The sequence below is a fragment of the Eleginops maclovinus genome, chromosome 4, assembly GCF_036324505.1.
Source record: "Eleginops maclovinus isolate JMC-PN-2008 ecotype Puerto Natales chromosome 4, JC_Emac_rtc_rv5, whole genome shotgun sequence".
NCBI classification, from domain to species: Eukaryota; Metazoa; Chordata; class Actinopteri; order Perciformes; family Eleginopidae; genus Eleginops; species Eleginops maclovinus.
Window position 1 is genome coordinate 17,628,618 of NC_086352.1, and position 18,702 is coordinate 17,647,319.

General features: G+C 39.9%; 1 protein-coding gene across 2 annotated transcripts in view; it reads left to right on the top strand.

The window, feature by feature from the left end:
* Positions 1-18,702, top strand: part of sbf2 (SET binding factor 2) — an 86,371-nt gene that overhangs the window by 35,425 nt on the left and 32,244 nt on the right. For both annotated transcript variants that reach the window (XM_063881457.1, XM_063881459.1), the window contains exons 4-16: positions 3,803-3,937; positions 4,372-4,482; positions 5,742-5,847; positions 9,087-9,219; positions 10,178-10,286; positions 10,625-10,738; positions 11,544-11,621; positions 11,949-12,062; positions 12,899-13,027; positions 13,248-13,346; positions 13,517-13,721; positions 14,019-14,128; positions 15,081-15,230. In XM_063881457.1, the coding sequence (XP_063737527.1) occupies positions 3,803-3,937; positions 4,372-4,482; positions 5,742-5,847; positions 9,087-9,219; positions 10,178-10,286; positions 10,625-10,738; positions 11,544-11,621; positions 11,949-12,062; positions 12,899-13,027; positions 13,248-13,346; positions 13,517-13,721; positions 14,019-14,128; positions 15,081-15,230 (1,593 nt within the window). The remainder of the gene's footprint in view (positions 1-3,802; positions 3,938-4,371; positions 4,483-5,741; positions 5,848-9,086; positions 9,220-10,177; positions 10,287-10,624; positions 10,739-11,543; positions 11,622-11,948; positions 12,063-12,898; positions 13,028-13,247; positions 13,347-13,516; positions 13,722-14,018; positions 14,129-15,080; positions 15,231-18,702) is intronic.

Genomic DNA, 18,702 nt, shown 5'->3' on the forward strand with positions numbered 1-18,702 from the left:
ATCCTGGCATTGTCATCTTGGAACATGCCGTGCCATCAGGGAAGAAAAAATCCATTGATGGAATAACCTGGTCATTCAGTATATTCAGGTAGTCAGCTGACCTCATTCTTTGGGCACGTAACGTTGCTGAACCTAGACCAGACCAACTGCAGCAACCCCAGATCATAGCACTGCCCCCCACAGGCTTGTGATATTTTTTTGGCCAGGCATTGTATTATGATTTAAGAACATCAAGTAAAAATGACCTAGTATACAGTGGAGGTACAAGTATTTGATCCCCTGCCAATTTAGTTAGTCTACCAACTTACAGAGAAGTTAACAGTCTGTAATTGTTATGGTAGGTGTATTTTCACAGTGAGAGACAGAATATCAAAAACAAAATCCAGAAATGTTGATACAAGAAAATATATAAATGAATTTGCTTGCAAAACATGCCTTAGTTCTTGGTGGAGAAAGCGTTGTTGGACAGCACAGAGGTCAGATGCTTCTTCTAGTTGGTCACCAGGTTTGCTCACATCTCAGGAGGGATATTGGTCCACTCCTCTCTGCAGATCCTCTCAAAATCCTTGAGGTTTGGAGGCTGATGCTTTGCCACTGGAAGCTTCAGCTCCCTCCACAGATTGTGATGTGATGGAGGTCCGGAGACTGGCTAGGCCCCTCCATCACATTAATGGGCTTCTTCTTTAGCCACTCCTTAGTTACCTTGGCCGTATGATTTGGGTCATTGTCATGCTGGAAGACTGTCCATGTCCCATTTTCAGTGTCCTGGCTGAGCCCGCCAATATTTGACGATACATGGCCCCCTCCATCCTCCCCTCGATGCGGTCAATCGCCCTGTCCCCTTAGCAGAGAAACACCCCCAAAGCATAATGTTTCCACCTCCATGCTGGATACTGGGGATGGTGTTCTTGGGGTCATAGGCAGCATTTCTCTTCTTCCAAATATGTGAAATTGATGCCAAAGATCTTGATTTTGGTCTCATCTGACCACATGACCTTCTCATAAGTCTCCTCTGAATCATTCAGAGGTTTTTTGTCATACTTCGGTCGGCCTGTACGTGTGCCTTCTTGAGCAGGAGCGCTGCAGGAATTTAATCCATTACAGCGTAGTGTGTTACCAATAGTTTTCTTGATGGCTGTGGTCCCAGCTGCCCTGAGATCATTAACAAGTCCTTCCTGTGTAGTTATTGGCTGACCCCTTACCTTTCTCATGATCATTGATGCCCCAAGAGGCGAGATCTTAGATCGTGGAGCCCCAGACCGAGGGCGATGGATGGTCATCTTGTGCTTCTTCCATTTTCTAATAATCAAACCAGTTGTTTCTTTCTCACCAAGCTGCTTGCTGCTGGTGTTGTAGCCTATTCCAGCCTTGTGCAGGGCTACAATCTTGTCCATGATGCCCTAGATATTATATCCACCATGATCACAAGACCTGTCTTTGGTCTTTCCCTCGGTGGAGAGGTTGTAATCTGATTTATTGACTGTGGACAGGTGTCTTTTATCCAGGTAACGAGTTGACATCAGGAGTTCTTTCTTAAAGCAAGAGGACTTATTTAACCGCTCCGTGGGAGCCAGAATTCTTGTTGGTTGCAAGGAAATCAAATACTTATTTCCCATAATTAAATGCAAATCAATTATATTTTTTATGTACATTTGTGGATTTTCTTTTTTGATGTTGTGTCTCTCACTGTTAAAATAAACCTCCCATAAAAATTACAGACTGTTAATTTCTTTGTAATTGGGTAAACAAACTAAATTGGCAGGGGGTCAAATAGTTATTTCCTCCACTGTACATAACACAATGCCAAATTTAAAAAACGACATAATATGAAATCAGAAAAGTTGTTCCCTGGTCTGTTTTCTGTCCTCACAAAGTCTCATCAGAGGGAATATGTTTGTCCTTGTTTACTGTTATATTGTTAACAAATTGCAACACATTGAATGTTGAATGACAATTGTCTTCCAGAATTTAATGAAAGAAAGGAGCCTAAATTAGAAACACTAAATATATGCAGTTTTTTTTAACAATGTTAGGTGTATTTTCTACTTTGTCATTTTGTTAATGTAAACAACCTTGTGCTATTACACTCTCCTGGTTTTTAAAACGAGAGGATGTCCTTATCCGTAGCTAACACTGGAGTTGTGCATTGCATCGTGAATGATCTGGAGAATATGTATTGTGTTTTGAAATACATAGTTGTGTTTGGGTCATGGTTATTTTATTCTTTTTAGCATTTGACATCTTTAAGTTTGTGAGATGTTTGTGTCTACCGAAAACACACTTAACCAACACACGTGGCAGCTTTTTGTAATTTTAATGCTGTGTTATGAAGACTTATATTTCATAAACTTAACTTTTTTCAGCCTCGTTTTAATTATTAGATCAGGTTGTTACTGCAAAATAAACCCTCCTGGTTTGAGTGTATGGCACTGGGGAGTCCACACAGGCAGCACAGGAATGTATTTTGTCTAGTAATTGAACCAAATCCTAAGAATAATGTTAAAATCTGACCACCATCCTGAATGGGATATTTTGATCCCTGACTCCATGTTTCTGAGATACTGAAGCACTTATGGCATGTTTTTACTGCCTGGAGAAATAAACTAGATTGTGATAAGGGCTTTATTAGGAATGAGCACAGGGAGGTCAGAGTATCAGTGCTCTGATAGCGCCTGAGGATCCACCACATAGACTATTATAACCAGAACGAGGCTCCCGAACAAGAAGCCTGTCTGGATTTGGGGAGACGTAGATAACATTGCAAAAAATACTTTACAAGGTTCCTTTGATATGGTTATAGTCAAATATGCACTGATAATGCTGGCATTGTACCGCTATATATCTAAATGCAGTTCTCTTTAACAGCATGCTTTCCTGCTGTTCGTTTTTTCCAGCGATTGCAAGCTTTAGAGTACATGTACAATAGGGGTGGTTTTAAGACATGTGACATCCACAGTAAATACAGTTGTGATATATCTTTGCTTATCATCACAACATTCTGAGCCTCTTTTGTATTGTTACTTGTGTCTCAGATGTTTTGCTTTTATTTGTTTTTTGTGTTGCTTGTGGGAGAGGAACCAACATTAATCTTCTAAACTCTTTTTGGCTCTTGTTTAAAGAAATCCATTCACATCATTTTGTTTGTTTGTCAGATCTTGTATTAACCTTATCAAGATTTTAGAAAATCTAGGTTCATTTAGTGGCACCAGTAGGATGTCTTATATAAGGACAGATGGTGAAATTAGATAAATGATAATCCAACTTTTAATAATGTCTTTCCTCTCTGGAGAAAATCGTTTTTTGTTTGATGCTGTGACTTTTTTTGAAAGAGCTTCATCCTGAATATTATTAATACTTTCAATTACTTTTAAAGCTCTTTTCATGAGTCACCCCTCAAGTGAAATGGTCAATTGAGTGTTAGGAATTGGTTGTCCATCCATAAACATTTACTCAACTTGGTTCATTGAACAACATAGTGCTCAGTGGTAATGCATAGTACTGAGTAATGTATGCTGAAAGATATACCTTTCTATCATATATCCATCATCTATCTTTCAGCATACATTACTCAGTATTATGCATTACCACTGAGCATCATGTTGGAACACATCTTCCTTGAAGAATAAATGTCCAGACGCGTGGGGGACACTGTGATGTGTTTGAGGCACATGATGTATTCACAGGCTAAAGCAGGAGCTCAGCAGAGCTGGCATGCTCTACAGTACATTCATGGTCTGTACACCATGGCACTGCGTTGAACTCTTCAACTGAAATAGCTTATCTTTTTTTTTCTATGTTTCAGGGATCAAAGAGTATTGAGGCTGATGGGGATGACGATGAAGAAGCAGAGGAGAATGGCCTTATCCAGCCAGCTCAAGTGTTTGCACCAAAAAGTCTCATTCTCGTGTCCAGGCTGGATTATCCTGAAATATTCCGGGTAATAAGACCTCATATGATTAAATCTTGATTAAAAAATAGTTTTATATCTTGTGCAGAAGAAATTCTTTACATATTTGTCAAATCACGGCTTTCATGTTTCAGCTCTGAGATGACGCTTATTTGCTTTGTGCTGTCTGCTAAAAAGGCCTGAGTTTGCTAAAGTGTAAGCACACGATTCAGTAAAGTAAATAAGACATAAGCACCTCTGATCTTTTCATCCCAGGTTCAGTCTATCACAGGTTTTGAAGACTCCGGGTCGACCTTGCTATTTTTGTTATTATGTTCTTCTGCAGGTGCTTTTGGAATAAAGCTGCCAGACATTACCTTCATGTTACAGGCCATGTGTTTAAACATGAGCTGTAGTATTGCCATATAAAGAGTACCTATTCTCTGTATGTTCCCAGTTGTAATGTCTTGGTTTTGTCCTTGCAGGGGTGCTTGGGTCTGATCTACACCGTGCACATCGATAGCCTGAGCTTCCCTTTAGAGGGTCTGGTGGCCAACCTCTTCACATTCCAGGTTCCTGTTGCTGGTGGATCCCAGGTGAGTCCTCACTGAGGCGAAGCATGTCAAAGTACCTGAGTCGGTAAGAAGTCTCACTGCTGCTGGCAGGGGCCACAGGTCAAGGTCAGATGTACAGAACAGTTTATGTCAGTGCTGTCTGACTGTGAGGCTGTGATTGTTAGTCGAGGCTCGATGTTGCAGCTACTAAAGTGATTTATGTTTGCTGCGTGCAGCCAATCAACAAAGTCGTGTTCAGACGGTGCCAGAGATTGATGTCCAGCCACAGGCAGACATTTTTGTCCAAAACATATTTGTAATTTTTTCCATCACGTTGCGTGGAGCAAAATACCTCGGCCTAGAGTAGGACAGCGGAGCCCTTTAATTGAGTTTATAACAGATTAAAGAAAAAATATTTTAAATGATTTACATAGCTTTGGTGGGAAAGTGTCAGAAGATGAGGTTATAAATGCTATGATTACTTGCTTGCTTACACCACACAAAAAAGCAACCCGAAGCTAAAATGTGTTTTAATTTTATTAGACTATTACAGTACAGTTACTGCCACTTGGGAGAAATCCTCATCACTCTGCGATAAATCAGACTTTGTTTAAAAGACGGCTAATGTACTGTAAGAGGGAAGAATTTAGCCTGATCCCCAGCAAGATGCCACTTAGATTGCGGATCCTTGAGTCTGGCTTCAGGCAGATAATAAGCAGTGGGACAGACTCATTTTTCAAAACAGCACCTAGTTAAACACCTCGGTATGTCAAGAATCGGATGAATGGAGACCTTCAGATACCTCTCGTTTTTTTCTTGACTAAGGAACTTCACATTTACTACTTGCTACATCCTGAAGGTCTCTACCGGCCACTTTAACCTTCCCAGCAATAGGGATAAGTGAGGATAAAGACTAATTTATGATTACCTAATTAAAGATTGTTTGTTTTTATAAAAAAGTGACTAAAAAAGATCTTCCTGTCCTAACTTTGAAGTAAAAAAATTATATGTTTCTGTGTAAGTCAATTTTGTTTTGGTTGTTGTACCATTTAAATAACATGTAATCTAGGTTTTCTTCGCTCAATGGCAAGCAAACTCTTTGATTTAGCTAATTTTAACTCTTGCAGCTGCAGTGTGTGCACAGAATAGCATGTTCCTTCTTTATGTGATACAGCCACAGTATACTCGGCTATAAATCTCAATGGATGGCTTTCAGTTGCTGTGCTGCTTGGCTCATTCGAATTGAATGGCAGTAGACAGTTTCCATCACTGACCTTTCCTGCTTTTGTTTCTCTTTATAGAAGCTGTTTAGCCTGGGAGCAGGGGACCGGCAGCTCATCCAGACGCCTCTGAACGACACACTACCCGTCACAAGCAAAAGTGTTGCTCTCCTCTTCCAGCAGCTGGGTGGGTCCATGGCTCTTTAAAAAACTGCTAAGTAGTGATCATGAGTCAGTTCGATTTATTTAGGCCATGACTTGTTTGTGACTCTTTGACTGCACCACAGCCCTTGCTGCAGTTTGTCACGTCTATATAAAGTCCTGCTTTGGTGTTAAGACATTTTGTGTTGTTATAATCTGACAGTTCTGACGCTCAAAGAACATTATTGTTATTCATATGGTCTTAGTTGACTTAAAAAAGCAGCCTAAAGTGTGGGACATATTTTACATTCATTAGTCTTAATCCGTTCTCCGTTCTACTTTGCTAATAATCCGGTGATAAAAAACAAGCACTATAGGACTTTTACCAACAGGGGACTTTTGCAGTGAGCCTTTAAGAACTTGGATTAATTCTACACTAAATGTGTCTAAGGAAAGATTATGTGGTTTTCTCTTTGTTCTGTAGTGTTTCTGTACTTTTGTATGGGCTGGAAAGAGCGCATGATCAAGATTTGATTCAGTTTACTGGTTTCACGTTGCCGTGTTTGCCCAATATGTTTACAGTTAAGACTGTAAACCATTTGCTAAGGCCATACGTGCTTTGTCCAAGATTTAACATGGCTGATTGATAATGACTCATGGTGTTTGGAGATTGTACCTATCGCTTTCCTCAGACTTTCAAAATGACAGTTTGGCATAAATATTGATATGAGCTATTGTGCAAATTATATATTTTTAAATTAAATATAATTCACCTGAAATCTGATTTGTAATGGAAAGTTGGCCCTCTTTTATCCACATTTGATTAGAAGAATGTGATTCAAAACAGAATGGATTTTATTTCCTGAGTGTATTAACACCATCCCCTGTTTGTTTGGACAATGTTGTGAGCATGCACATGGGGGGTACTCGCACGATACACATGTGATCAGGGTTATGTGGAAGTCATGCATTTGTAGCCAGTGAATACACAAAACAAGGAATCTTGATACAAATCCCAGCCATGGCCTGTCAGTACTCTACTGTTTCCATTATTCAGTTTAGTGCATTTTTGAGCACTGTTTTATGGATCATTCATTGTCATTCTTCTAACGGCAGCACAAAAGCATGCAGTTTCGGCCTTCTCCATGTATGCTACACAAGAAATAAACATGACAATTCTTAACAAAACAAGCAGTAAAACACAACAGTATCTGATCCCCTGTTAGCGTGTCTTATTTTCCTGCAAGCGGAGAACAAAAGTGCTGAAAATGATTAAACAATGCAAGGTTAACATAAAACCACAACTTATCCTTTTCCCATTTGTGTACAGATTGGATTTTAAGAAGCAAAAAAATATATAATGCATCCCCTTCATTAATAGTCGAAAGATTTCTTAACTTACTTTTTCGTTTTAGCCGAGCTCTTTGTGAACAAGCCAAGCTACTGTACGGTTATCAACTCCTGGCTATAAGCCTTGTATTAAGTTTGCAATAATGACACTGGTAACATTGTTCTCATCTAAGTCTTGGCGAGCAAACAACCATATGCATACTGAAGAGGGTTGTATTAGGACCATAGACTTTAAATGACTCCATTTATCTTCTGATCATGTACATTTATCTGTCTGTTGTCAGTCCTCAAAAAAAGATAAAAGAGGGAGTCGTTTGGGTAGCAGAACAGATATAAGCAAGCCGTCATGGTGAAAGGGACTGAGTTAATCATTTCTCCACCCTTAAAACATGTTCCTCTACACGCTGACAGGAAGGTATATATCACAGGTCAGTTGATCAGCTAAATGTTAGTAGAGAACAAGTGCATCATATCCACTCATTAGGTCATCCTCATGACCAAATAAGGAAAGGCCAGTAGCTGTACAGGTCTGAAGATCATTCTGTGTGTGCACAGGTCAGCCAAATCACCAGACAGGAATGTGTGTTAAACATGTCACACTGCACAGGAAGTACAACCCCCCCCCCCGCGATAAAACCGGCCATCAACAGCCCTGTTGTTTGTTGTTTGTCGCCTTTGTCTCTTCTTTTGTCCGGGGATGTTGCTGTCAGTTTTTATTTAAAGCTCGGAAGTGCGTTGCTGTTTCCATAAGATAAGTAAACACCTGAACCTGAGGTGTGATTTATAAAACAGTGAAAAGAGCACTGTCATTTACAGAGCATTTTACAGTATTTGAAGTTTCCGTGTCTATAAAAGATGAAAGAACTAATTTAGTTTGACAAGCTTGTTTACCCTCAAACTGATTTTTGTTGAGGCTGGTGTTCAGTTTCCTGTTTATCACTGTTCACTCAGCCAGGCAAACATCCAGACCAAGCGCCCCCAGTGGTGCGGATGTGTCTGCCAGTGTTCCTCTCTATTTATCACTCCAATGTGTGATGAATTGCTTGGTTGCTTGATGGGAAACAATAACAGGAACTTTAAACTTAGAGTTCTTCCTGATTGTCACATCGGTATTTGAAATATTATATTTATACTGTATGAGAGTGTAATTTCCTTTTGTTTGCGGGGATACATTTCCTTTAGGTTTAACTGAACCATTTTAAAGTGGAGATGTCTTGTTTTTGTCATCACCATCCTGGAGGTTTTACCGTTTCAAAACGCAGTGGACACATGGCAAATTAAGTGAAATTATTCTCAGTCTTTTTAGACCCCAGTAGTGACCATAGGAAGAATACACTGTAAAAGATTACAGAGAATGAATCAAAATCCTAAGAAATCTGAACAAATCAGAAGGAGCAAACAAAATTTGGTCTGAATTTCTCAAAAATGCATAAACTGTTTAGTATTCCTGACGTCATGTTCTTGCCTTTAAATGTGTAGAACAGAAAGGCAGTGCAGGCCTCACCTTTCACAAACAAAGAACACACTACAGAGGAATCATTTACAAAGAAACTGAATTCAATACATTTAGTATTTATGCGCTCTTCTCAAATAAAGGGATATTTTCTGCCACTATTTCAAAACAGAACAGACTTCATCAGCAATCCAATCCATATGTTGCACTGCAACCATCTATATAAAAATGTGTTTGTTCTGCAAAGCATTGCCAAACAATTAAAAGAATATTTTCATATAATATTGTCTTTGTGAGGCTTAAAGCTGGTTTTGATATGAACAGAACTCCCAAATGAATATTTAGGGATCTAACATGTGTTTGAAGTTTGAAATCATCCACAAATAGAAACAAATATTTGATGGGTGATCTGGAACAATCTGACTGTCACATTCCAAGAAATACTTCATTCAGTTTCGTTCTGTGTTGTTTTTCGTTTTCAGGAATCCAAAACGTTCTGAGCCTGTTTTGTGCCGTTCTGACAGAACACAAAGTTTTGTTCCACTCCACCAGTTACCAGAGGCTTGGAGAGGCGTGTCGCGCCCTGGAAGCACTCATGTTCCCCCTTAAATACAGGTAAACGTGTGTGTGAATCCAGCAGTTTAAATATTTGTCATGCAACTTTCCACTAAAACTCGGCTGGTGCCATGACTTCCATGGCATGATATTCGACTGACAGTTGACTTTGTTGATCATTGCATAAATGTGTAACGGATATATCTGCTGGGTCAGATTTAAGATTAACCTCGAAAGGTTTTTCCACCCAATTTTCAGAATTCACTTTTACTAGAAGTGCCTTGAGCAGTTCCTTCCCTTTTTAGAACACACTGCACACATTGTGAAACTAATTTCTGAGAAGTCTTTTTCTCCCCTTTTATAACTTTATTTTCTTCATACAAATTGCTTTTATTTACATTAGCTTTTGTCAATTACTCAACTAGTGAAACAAAAAGGACAAGTGAAGAAACGGTGTCAGTCAAAATGTTACGTACACACATTGAGACAATAGCCTGTTTCCAAAGCAGCCCTGTCATGTAGAGCACAGGCATTACGTGGTGTTCATCATTTAGGGAAAAGTAAAGCAGCACATCTAAGAGTTTTTCTAACTGTTGTGGTAAAAAAAACTTTTAGCAGTCCTCTTTACTGACTCTCATTTTAAACATTTTGTAATGCATTCACATCTTGTGAAAAGAGGAACTGCAGTACTTATCATTATGCTGTAAAAGTATTACGTAGTAATTCTTATTTTGTCCAAGTTGCACAGCTCTAGTTGCTGGAAGATGATGATAACTTTCCAAAGTTGTCAATTCTATCATTGCAAAATGTATGCCAAGAGATGCTGCATGTCGTTTTTATCTTTATTGCTGTCTTTTAATATTGGTTTCATCATTTTAGTCTCAATTCCATAATAAGTTACACTCAGACAAAGGGAAAGTACGATTTCTGTTGCCCACCTATTTTTGGATTTCTTCCCCATCTGTCTTCCTAGTCTTATTTTTCATACTTATTCATACTTGTCCTCTTGTGTGTTTAGTTACCCGTACATCCCTATTCTGCCCTCGCGGCTGCTGGAGGTGTTGAGCTCGCCCACTCCCTTCATCATCGGAGTGCACTCCATTTTTCAGACTGAGATACAGGATCTGGTGAGTGCAGATGTACTTGATGAACTTGAGAATCATAAATCGTTGAATTGTATCAAACAGCTGTGAATCATTAACAAATATTGGAGTCTTTACAGTGTTTTTATGTCCCAAAATTAAGGTTGCATTGTGATAGACTAAGACCTTCTACTAATCAGAGAGCTTCTTGGTTTCAGGACGTTTTTACACACACACACATTAAGTAATCTGCCCTTCAAAAATATGTTTATTTAACTGGTTTCGGCTGAACCACGTCAGGCTTACGTGTCGTGCCTCACAGTACTCCCACCAGCTGCAAACTCACCACTTGACCTGTCTGTGTTTTATGTGTGTGCAACCAGTTGGATGTTATTATTGCTGACCTGGACGGAGGAACAATAAAGATTCCTGAGTGCATCCACTTGTCCCCACTCCCCGAACCTCTTTTACACCAAACACAGACTTCCCTCTCCCTGGTAAGCAAAAACATACACACACGCCCACAGTCATTCGACCATGTTTTTCAAATAACCAAAGGAGGATGACATTGGAAGTGAGGAAGCAAAAGTTAATTAATTCATGAAATTAATGAGAATCTGAAAAATCATATGGGGTAATTTATACTACAACATGCTCAGCGACTGCTGGTAGGATTAAAGTTCCTACTTTTCTTTCTTAAGGAATTTAAATAAAATAACGTTAGATTTTTATCTCAGATTTTTTCATTGGGGGAAAATCTGATTTAGTTTTGTTTTAAACAAGATACCTCAAGAGTCCTCATTTACCTAAGAGCAGGATTTCATTGAAGCAAAGATGTCCCGTCTAGTTTTACGCACTTTTCGGCAAAACCCTTACTATCTCCTGGTTGCTGAATTCATATTAAATGCATCATATACTTATACCATGTAGCATGCCTGGTCAGTTCAAATGATCCTGGAGAATCAATGTCCAGCAGATGAGAATAGACTTTAGAAAAAAGCTTTCCTAAGATACGCAAAAGGGAAACAATTGCATCTGTTTTAATGAAAGATACATGTTTATGTTTAAGCCTATCTTCAAATGTTAACCAAAACCAAACTGTATTCAATTTAAGAGGAAGGACATGAAGTTCTTAAGTAATTAAGAGCTTATCATAGCATGTTGAGATACAGCATCTTATTGATTCAGAAAAATAAAGCAGAATGTTTTTTGTTTTTGAGAAAACATTTCTCCGAATTCTTAAATTAAGTGTGTGTTAAATCATCTCGAGCAAATCCTCTGGAAACACATTTTTCTCTGTAGGTTTTGCACCCTGATCTGGAGATAGCAGACAATGCATTCCCCCCGCCTCGCACTGCCCCCTCCAACCTCAAGTTGTTGGTAAGTCAGCATCACTATCACATGCCCTCCTTTCATTAGTGATGCTCCGGTTGAAGGCTATAATGTCCTCCCTATGTGGGAGAAGGGCATGACTTTCTTTATCAAAAAAAGTCTCTTAACACCTCAAGGGTAGCGTTGGAGTGAAGGCACCAACTGACGCTTACCTTATACCCTAAAGACAAACAACAAGTCTGTTGCAAAATTAACTTATCAGACTGCATTTGTGGTATAGTTGTTTGATTGTGTGTGTGTGTGTGTGTGTGTGTGTGTGTGTGTGTGTGTGTGTGTGTGTGTGTGTGTGTGTGTGTGTGTGTGTGTGTGTTCCAGGACAAGGAGGTGCGGGCCGTCTTTCTCAGGCTGTTTGCACAACTCTTCCAGGGCTACAGGTCCTGCCTCCAGCTCATCCGCATCCATTCTGAACCTGTTATTCACTTTCACAAGGTAAGATAACGGCGTGATGGAATTCCCCGTGGTGAAATTAACATATTTCCAAAACCTTGACTTTCCAATATGTGACCTTAGATTAAACTCCTTTTGGCAAATGCTCCGGAGCAAACATATTGTTCTTTTTTATCTGCCAAGAATGTTTAAACCGGAGTCCAGAATTGCGTAGAAAGACTTGACGGATAAACCTGTCAGCAGTGCACAGAGTGTGTGTTTGTGTGTGAGAATGCATGTTGTTTTGGATGTGTTGTTGAGGCCCCCATGAGTCCTCCTAGATGCTATCCTTTTGTTTATGCAATCTTCGGACACAGTCCCATTACCTTGGGCAAGGCCCAGCAAATAGCCATATGAAACGTATTAGGTTTACATTTTTGTTGTGTGCCGGGGTTTTTGTTTGTTCTTGTCTGTGGTGTCTCCGTGGTAACCCCTCTGCACATCATCCTCAAAGTACCCCACATGGATCACATTATAAACAAACGCTCAGCTTAGTCGCCTGGAATCGCTGAGTGGGGGAAGGCTCGAGTGAACTGCGTTTTATCTCCTCTTCCCACAAGCACAAATAATTATGCGTAAAGTAAATTAAATTCTCTTGCATGCAGTTGTTTTCAACTAGATTTATATCCCTTTTTCTACATGCTTGAGAACTAACCCATTATTTTCACAATAATAGATGCCGAAGTCAGGCCCCCCCTGCAGAGATATTTTTTAACTTGTTCTAAAAACGACCTAGATCACTCAGCTTGTTTTTCAGTCTGCAGCCTTTCCATATGAACAGGGTTACATTGTTCCCATCTGTGTGGGGTTGTAACTGATCTATTTCTGACATTATCCAGACTGCCTTCCTGGGCCAGCGAGGCCTCATTGAGAATGATTTTCTGACCAAGGTTTTGGATGGCATGGCCTTCGCTGGCTTTGTCTCGGAGAGAGGTCCGCCTTACCGAGCCTGCGATCTCTTTGATGAGGTACAGTGCCATGATGCTCCACTTAGTTTTTGAGTTGAAAAAATCATACACACACTCGAGGCACTATGAAAGAGTTTTAAATGTGGACTTGTGACTACTCTATCAGTTATGACTGTCTCCTAAATATGCTGCAGCGACACTTAGATACTTTTCGAATGTATTTTCCCGACGATCCACCCCTTCAAAAGTGTATATTACTGTTTTGTTGTGTGTCTTGTAGCTGGTGGCCTTACACACTGACAGCTTTAAAGATGAAGAGATCAGCCCTGCCAAACTGCAGAAGCACATCAGATCTTTCTCTGAGCAGCTATACAGAAATGTAAGACTTCATACCAATAACAACATCTCCTCTTTTGTTTTGGTGTCGTACCGTATAAGACAGATGTCTGGATTTAAGCAAGCTCTGCATGTGTTTTGCTGTATCCAGTCAGTGTATGTACAGCTGTGAATCCTTTTAATGCTTATTTTTCTCTGGTGGGTGTGCTATAGGAAAACCCAAACCCCCACATGGCATTCCAGAAAGTGCCTCGGCCGTCGGAGGGATCCCACCTGCGGGTGCACCAGGTACCTTTCCCCCTGCTGGAGGACGAAAAGGTGGAGAAGATGCTGCAGGAGGCTATTGTAAAACACAGCAGCGCACCTCCTTCTCTACGGCTCGAGAAGAAGTGTGTTGTACCTGCCGGACCGCCTGTCGGTAAGGCTGTGATAAACAATGCTTAGTTAGCAGTGTCTGCAGAGATTTCCTGTTGTTTTGTAAAATATAGTTGTTGTTTTTTTATTGTTTATTACGTCTGGTTCTAATAGGTTTACATCACTTATATGAAGTCATATTATTCTCTATACCATTGTAAACTTTTACGATTATTTAGGTGGAGGCTTTAAATAAGCCCAGTGGGTTTTCTGCCTCGTCCTGCACTGTTTAGAAATTGTTATCTGTAATGTTTTTTTTTTAATTGTCCGAATAAACCTAATCTGTTTTTCTGTATTCCAGTGTCCATTATGGGTAAGATTGGCTCCGTGTTCAACAGCGCTCGCCGGCTGGAGGTGGTGCGGGGCTGCATTTCCTTCATCTTCGAAAACAAGATCCTGGAGACTGAAAAGGTGATGCTTAATGTCTTTCATCAGGGGAGCTTATCAACCTTTAAAACAGCACATTATCTGGGGGCATCTCAGTGTTACTGCCCCCCACCAGACCGTTATGGAGATGTGGATCCCTCCACACCTTCATCATCCTCATATCCCCCAGCTGCCACACACAGAAATAGATAAGGCCTGTAATCAAACACCCATGGAATTAAATCAGTTCCTGTCACTTGTTTATCGCCTCTTTAAGCATCTGCACTACACAAAGATGTCCTTCAGTGTGGCCCCATGTTCGTGATGCTACACAATATGCGTACAATGTGTTAAAAATAGGATCCTTGCCAGTTTCTTCTTTTATCCCGCTGGCTTTGTATCGGTATATAATTCAAACCTGTATCTCTGTGCAAAGAATGCATAGCATGTATCCTCTGAACCCCCCGTGAGTGTGTAAATCATTCGCTGCCAAATCGCCATTTACCGTACAGCAGGTCAGAGTAGGTGGAAATACTATCTTGGTGCATAGTGTTAAGGTAGAAAGTGATGGATAACCAAATAAAAGTACTTATTTTTGATGTTTCATAAAACAATGACCTGAAAACTCAAGAAGCAAAGTTGTTCACATTCATCACACTCACTCTCAAATTGCCCATTGTCTTCACTCTGTCTGTAAGACTTCTCAGGTCAGGTCAGTGACTTTTGTTTGGATCATTTTTATGCCAGCATCAACAATGGCCATAGGCATTATCATTTCAGGTCATCTGAAAGTACGTAGGGTGGCATCCTATTCTCTAGATCTATTTCTGGGAATTTCTTCAAATTGTACACAAACATTCACTTGGATTCCAAATTTGATGGTCAAGATTTGGCCATTACTCAAGAATCTATATGTTAACTATGGCAATTTCACAGAAATAAGTGATGACATTTTATTTTTTTTAAAGCCTCCTTTGTTCCGCCTTTCTCTTCACAGACGCTGCCGGCTGCTCTGCGCGCATTGAAAGGCAAGGCAGCTCGTCTGTGTCTGACGGAGGAACTGAGTCTTCATGTTCAGCAGAATCGCGCCATATTGGATCACCAACAGTTTGATTACGTCATTCGTATGATGAACTGTGCCCTCCAGGTGAGTTATGCAACAGAAAGACACATTTCCTCTGAATCAATGCTGTTAACTGAAACATGTACAATAATCCATGCAGTTATGTGTAGGTCATTCTTAGTCATTTAGAAAGAGAGAAGAAAAAAACTGTGATGATGAAACTTAAAATCTATGTATCAAGCATACATTGTTTCTAGCTCCAGCTCCAGCATGTTAATATTAGATCATTTTCTTTGTTTTATATCACTTTAATCGAATAGCCTTGGGTTTTGGATTGGAATTGTTCCCTTTTAGGCTCTAGAAAACTGTGATGTTCACTAATTAAAAATCTGACTATAAACCCATCCAATGCAACAAAGAAAAATGAATTGCATTATAGCTTAGCATCTGCAATTTCTAGGTATCCGTGTCTTTCCTTTCAAATATCAAGGGTTTCATAATGTGGAACAATTAATAAAAGCATGAAACTTCAGACCTTCTGATCCAACAGGAATTTGACCTAAATTGTTGCAGCACAGTGTGCTTAACCGAACTCTCAATCTCATTTCTTATCGTGCGATTCTTATAACAATAGCAATGTGTGAGCGTGACAGTAGTACACGTGAACATGTATTGGAAAAACCTGTCCGTCCTCTTCAGCTTTTTTATTTATTTAAACAATCGGGCAGCATGTGGTAGGACTCAGCCTCCATATCAGTCAATATGTTTGTCTCTCGGTAGTGTGCTCATGCCTCAGCTACTTGTCAAAGTCAGTAAGTAATGTGTTTTGGTGCAGCTCATAAAAAGTCAGTGAGGCTTCACACGACCAGAACAGCCAGCTATTTATTGGTAGTTCCTCCTGTTTTACTACCTTAAATCAGCTCTTCCCAGGGATTTTAATAATTTTAAGCAGTCCTCAAAGAGTGCATCTTTCAGGGAGTGACTTTAGATTCCAATCATTCCCCTGAAAGAAAAGATATAAAGCTTATGCACTACTTTATTTATCTTATTGGCATGTATGTTGAGTTGTTGGAGGAGCACGCGACATAAGATTTTCATTGCCAACATATACGTTGTATATGCTGTGCATATGACCAATAAAGCCTTGAAACCTTGAAACCTAATCCCACCATGTGCTCTGGCCAGGGACATTTCACGTGTCATTGACAAAATGAAGACAAGTGCCACTGTACGGTCTACCTGGCAACGACACTGGTTAGATTATTTATGTCTTTGGTGCATGCAGGTAGACAGGAAAATAAAAGCTTGTTCCCTTTTATGTCACTCACTGTCTGACTTGGTTTCCAGGAACATAAATGATGAGGTATGCGCTGACAGTAGTATGCCTGTGACGTGCATTTGTTGAAAGCCAAAGAGTGGCGAGGTGTCTGCACAAAAGCACCATCTGTTTTGCATGACATATTTATTCAAAACTTGAATTATATTTTAAGTGTAAACTAATGCAAAGATATATTCTGTTGTGTTGCCGCATTGTTGTGGATACAGCCGGTACCAAGGCCATCAGTGCATCAGTGTAACCCTGGTGTGATGTTTAAATCAGTTTTTGGAACAGATTAGCTAGACTTTTTTTCTAAATCTTAAAAATGATGTATAACAGGTTATTGTCATGCACATCTGGAAAAATTAAAGGCAAAAAGTATGTGCAGGTGGTGTTTAATTCTGACAATTTTTCCTGATATCTAAATCTCTTAGCTCAAATATTTCTGCAACACAAAATGAGTCTTTAAAGACTAATTTCACTCCCTTGATTTCATCTGGCGTTCAGCTAAAAAAGCAAATGATCCACAGCCACACATCAGGGAAGTGATAATAATCGTACACTTGGAGAAGAGATTTGAAGTGCACTTTTGTTAACCACGACATGGGGTAAAGTATAGTCAGCCTTTTTCCAATTGCTTTTTTAAAATGTTCATATTTTGTATTGGTTGTCATTCCTTCGCTTGAAGATGAAAGACTCCGTTGTGAGGGATCTGTCTCAGATAAGTGAGATTTATATAAAAAGTAAATTGCTGGGCCAGTAATTACTTTCATGTTCTGCACACTGCCCTTTCTTTCAACGCCCAGCCACGTAAGAACCCCAAAATGATAAGTGTGTGTGCGTGTGCATGTGTGCGTGCGCGTGTTAAGGCTATAGCCAAGGTGACCTACTCTGTAAAAAATGTTTCATGTGCTCTTTTATAAATGACAGCATGATGCATCATTAGGATTTCTGGCGCCATTGTTGATGTGCACATTGATTTTCAATGACATCATCATTCTGAGGCCAATTACAACATTTATCGTCTAACTGTCAACTTCAGGCTAAGTGACAGTTCTGATGTCTGGTTGCAATCAGTGTTCGCAGGGGAGCACAGCCTGCAGGAAGTGCTATGTAATGCAAAAAATGTACAATAGGTGAAAGGTTAGCACATTAGAATCAGGTGGTACTGTACATTGTTAGTATGTGTCCATTCTTACTTGTTTTTCGTGATAAAAATGTTGATATATTCTTCGAAATGATTTGGAACATTTACAGTGACTCAATTTTCCCATTTAAACATCTGTTGTAATCCTTATCTGTTGTGTTCTCTGCCATGAATCACGCACAGTAACGACCCTCATAATGGTGTTTGAGTTAATTGCACATTTATTTTGTGTGTGTGTGCAGTGGTCAGTGCTGCAGCTTTTAGAAGTAAATGTTGCGCAAGCCATGTGGGGGAATGAGCCCTGCTGTGGATGTATCCTGGCATCCCAACCATTTCCTGTCCGATAGGATTATGAGCCCTCTGCGCTCTGCTCTCTCATTGCCGAGGGCCTCATGATGGTGCTCAACAACACTCTCTGAATGGCAGTTTACTGTGAGAGGGGATTAAAGCGGGGGGTCCATGGGAAGCTGCCGCAGCGGCATGGAGTCCATGAGTTCCGCATGAGCTTGATGTGCAGAAACGCACGTTATACACAGATGTTGGAGAGTACAAGGCTCTTTATCTGACATGTCTGAATCATACAACTACTGAGTCTGTTCTCTGTCCCTCTTAAAGGCTGCTTGCTGTGCTTTAATCATTTTAAACATCTTCTGCTTAAGCTAAACAATCAATCCAGACTTTATTAAAGACTTAGTGCCCAGATAAAAGACATTTTATAGAATACTTTACATAAAGACGGCCAGTAAAAACTTGTGGTTTTAGAAGGAAAATAAATCTGTTTCACACAAAGAGACATTTATACCAATGTCTCCTCAGCTGGGCCTGGTTTTACTAAACCTCATGTTTGATAAGTGCGTGAAGCATTCTAGGAGTAATTTAGCCGGCCATAAATGCATACATGAGATTCCTCAGGACAGTTTACAGAAGTGACTCCAGCCACAAATATTTCACTTGCACTACAGAATCAAGGTCTTTGTACATGACTTTTTTATATTTTTAGATTTGTCTAGATCATAAATGTGTCTCTTACTGTGAGAACATGGCCTCTGTCTGCCTTTGATGGACTGCCTTACATAATGTGACGTTGCCAC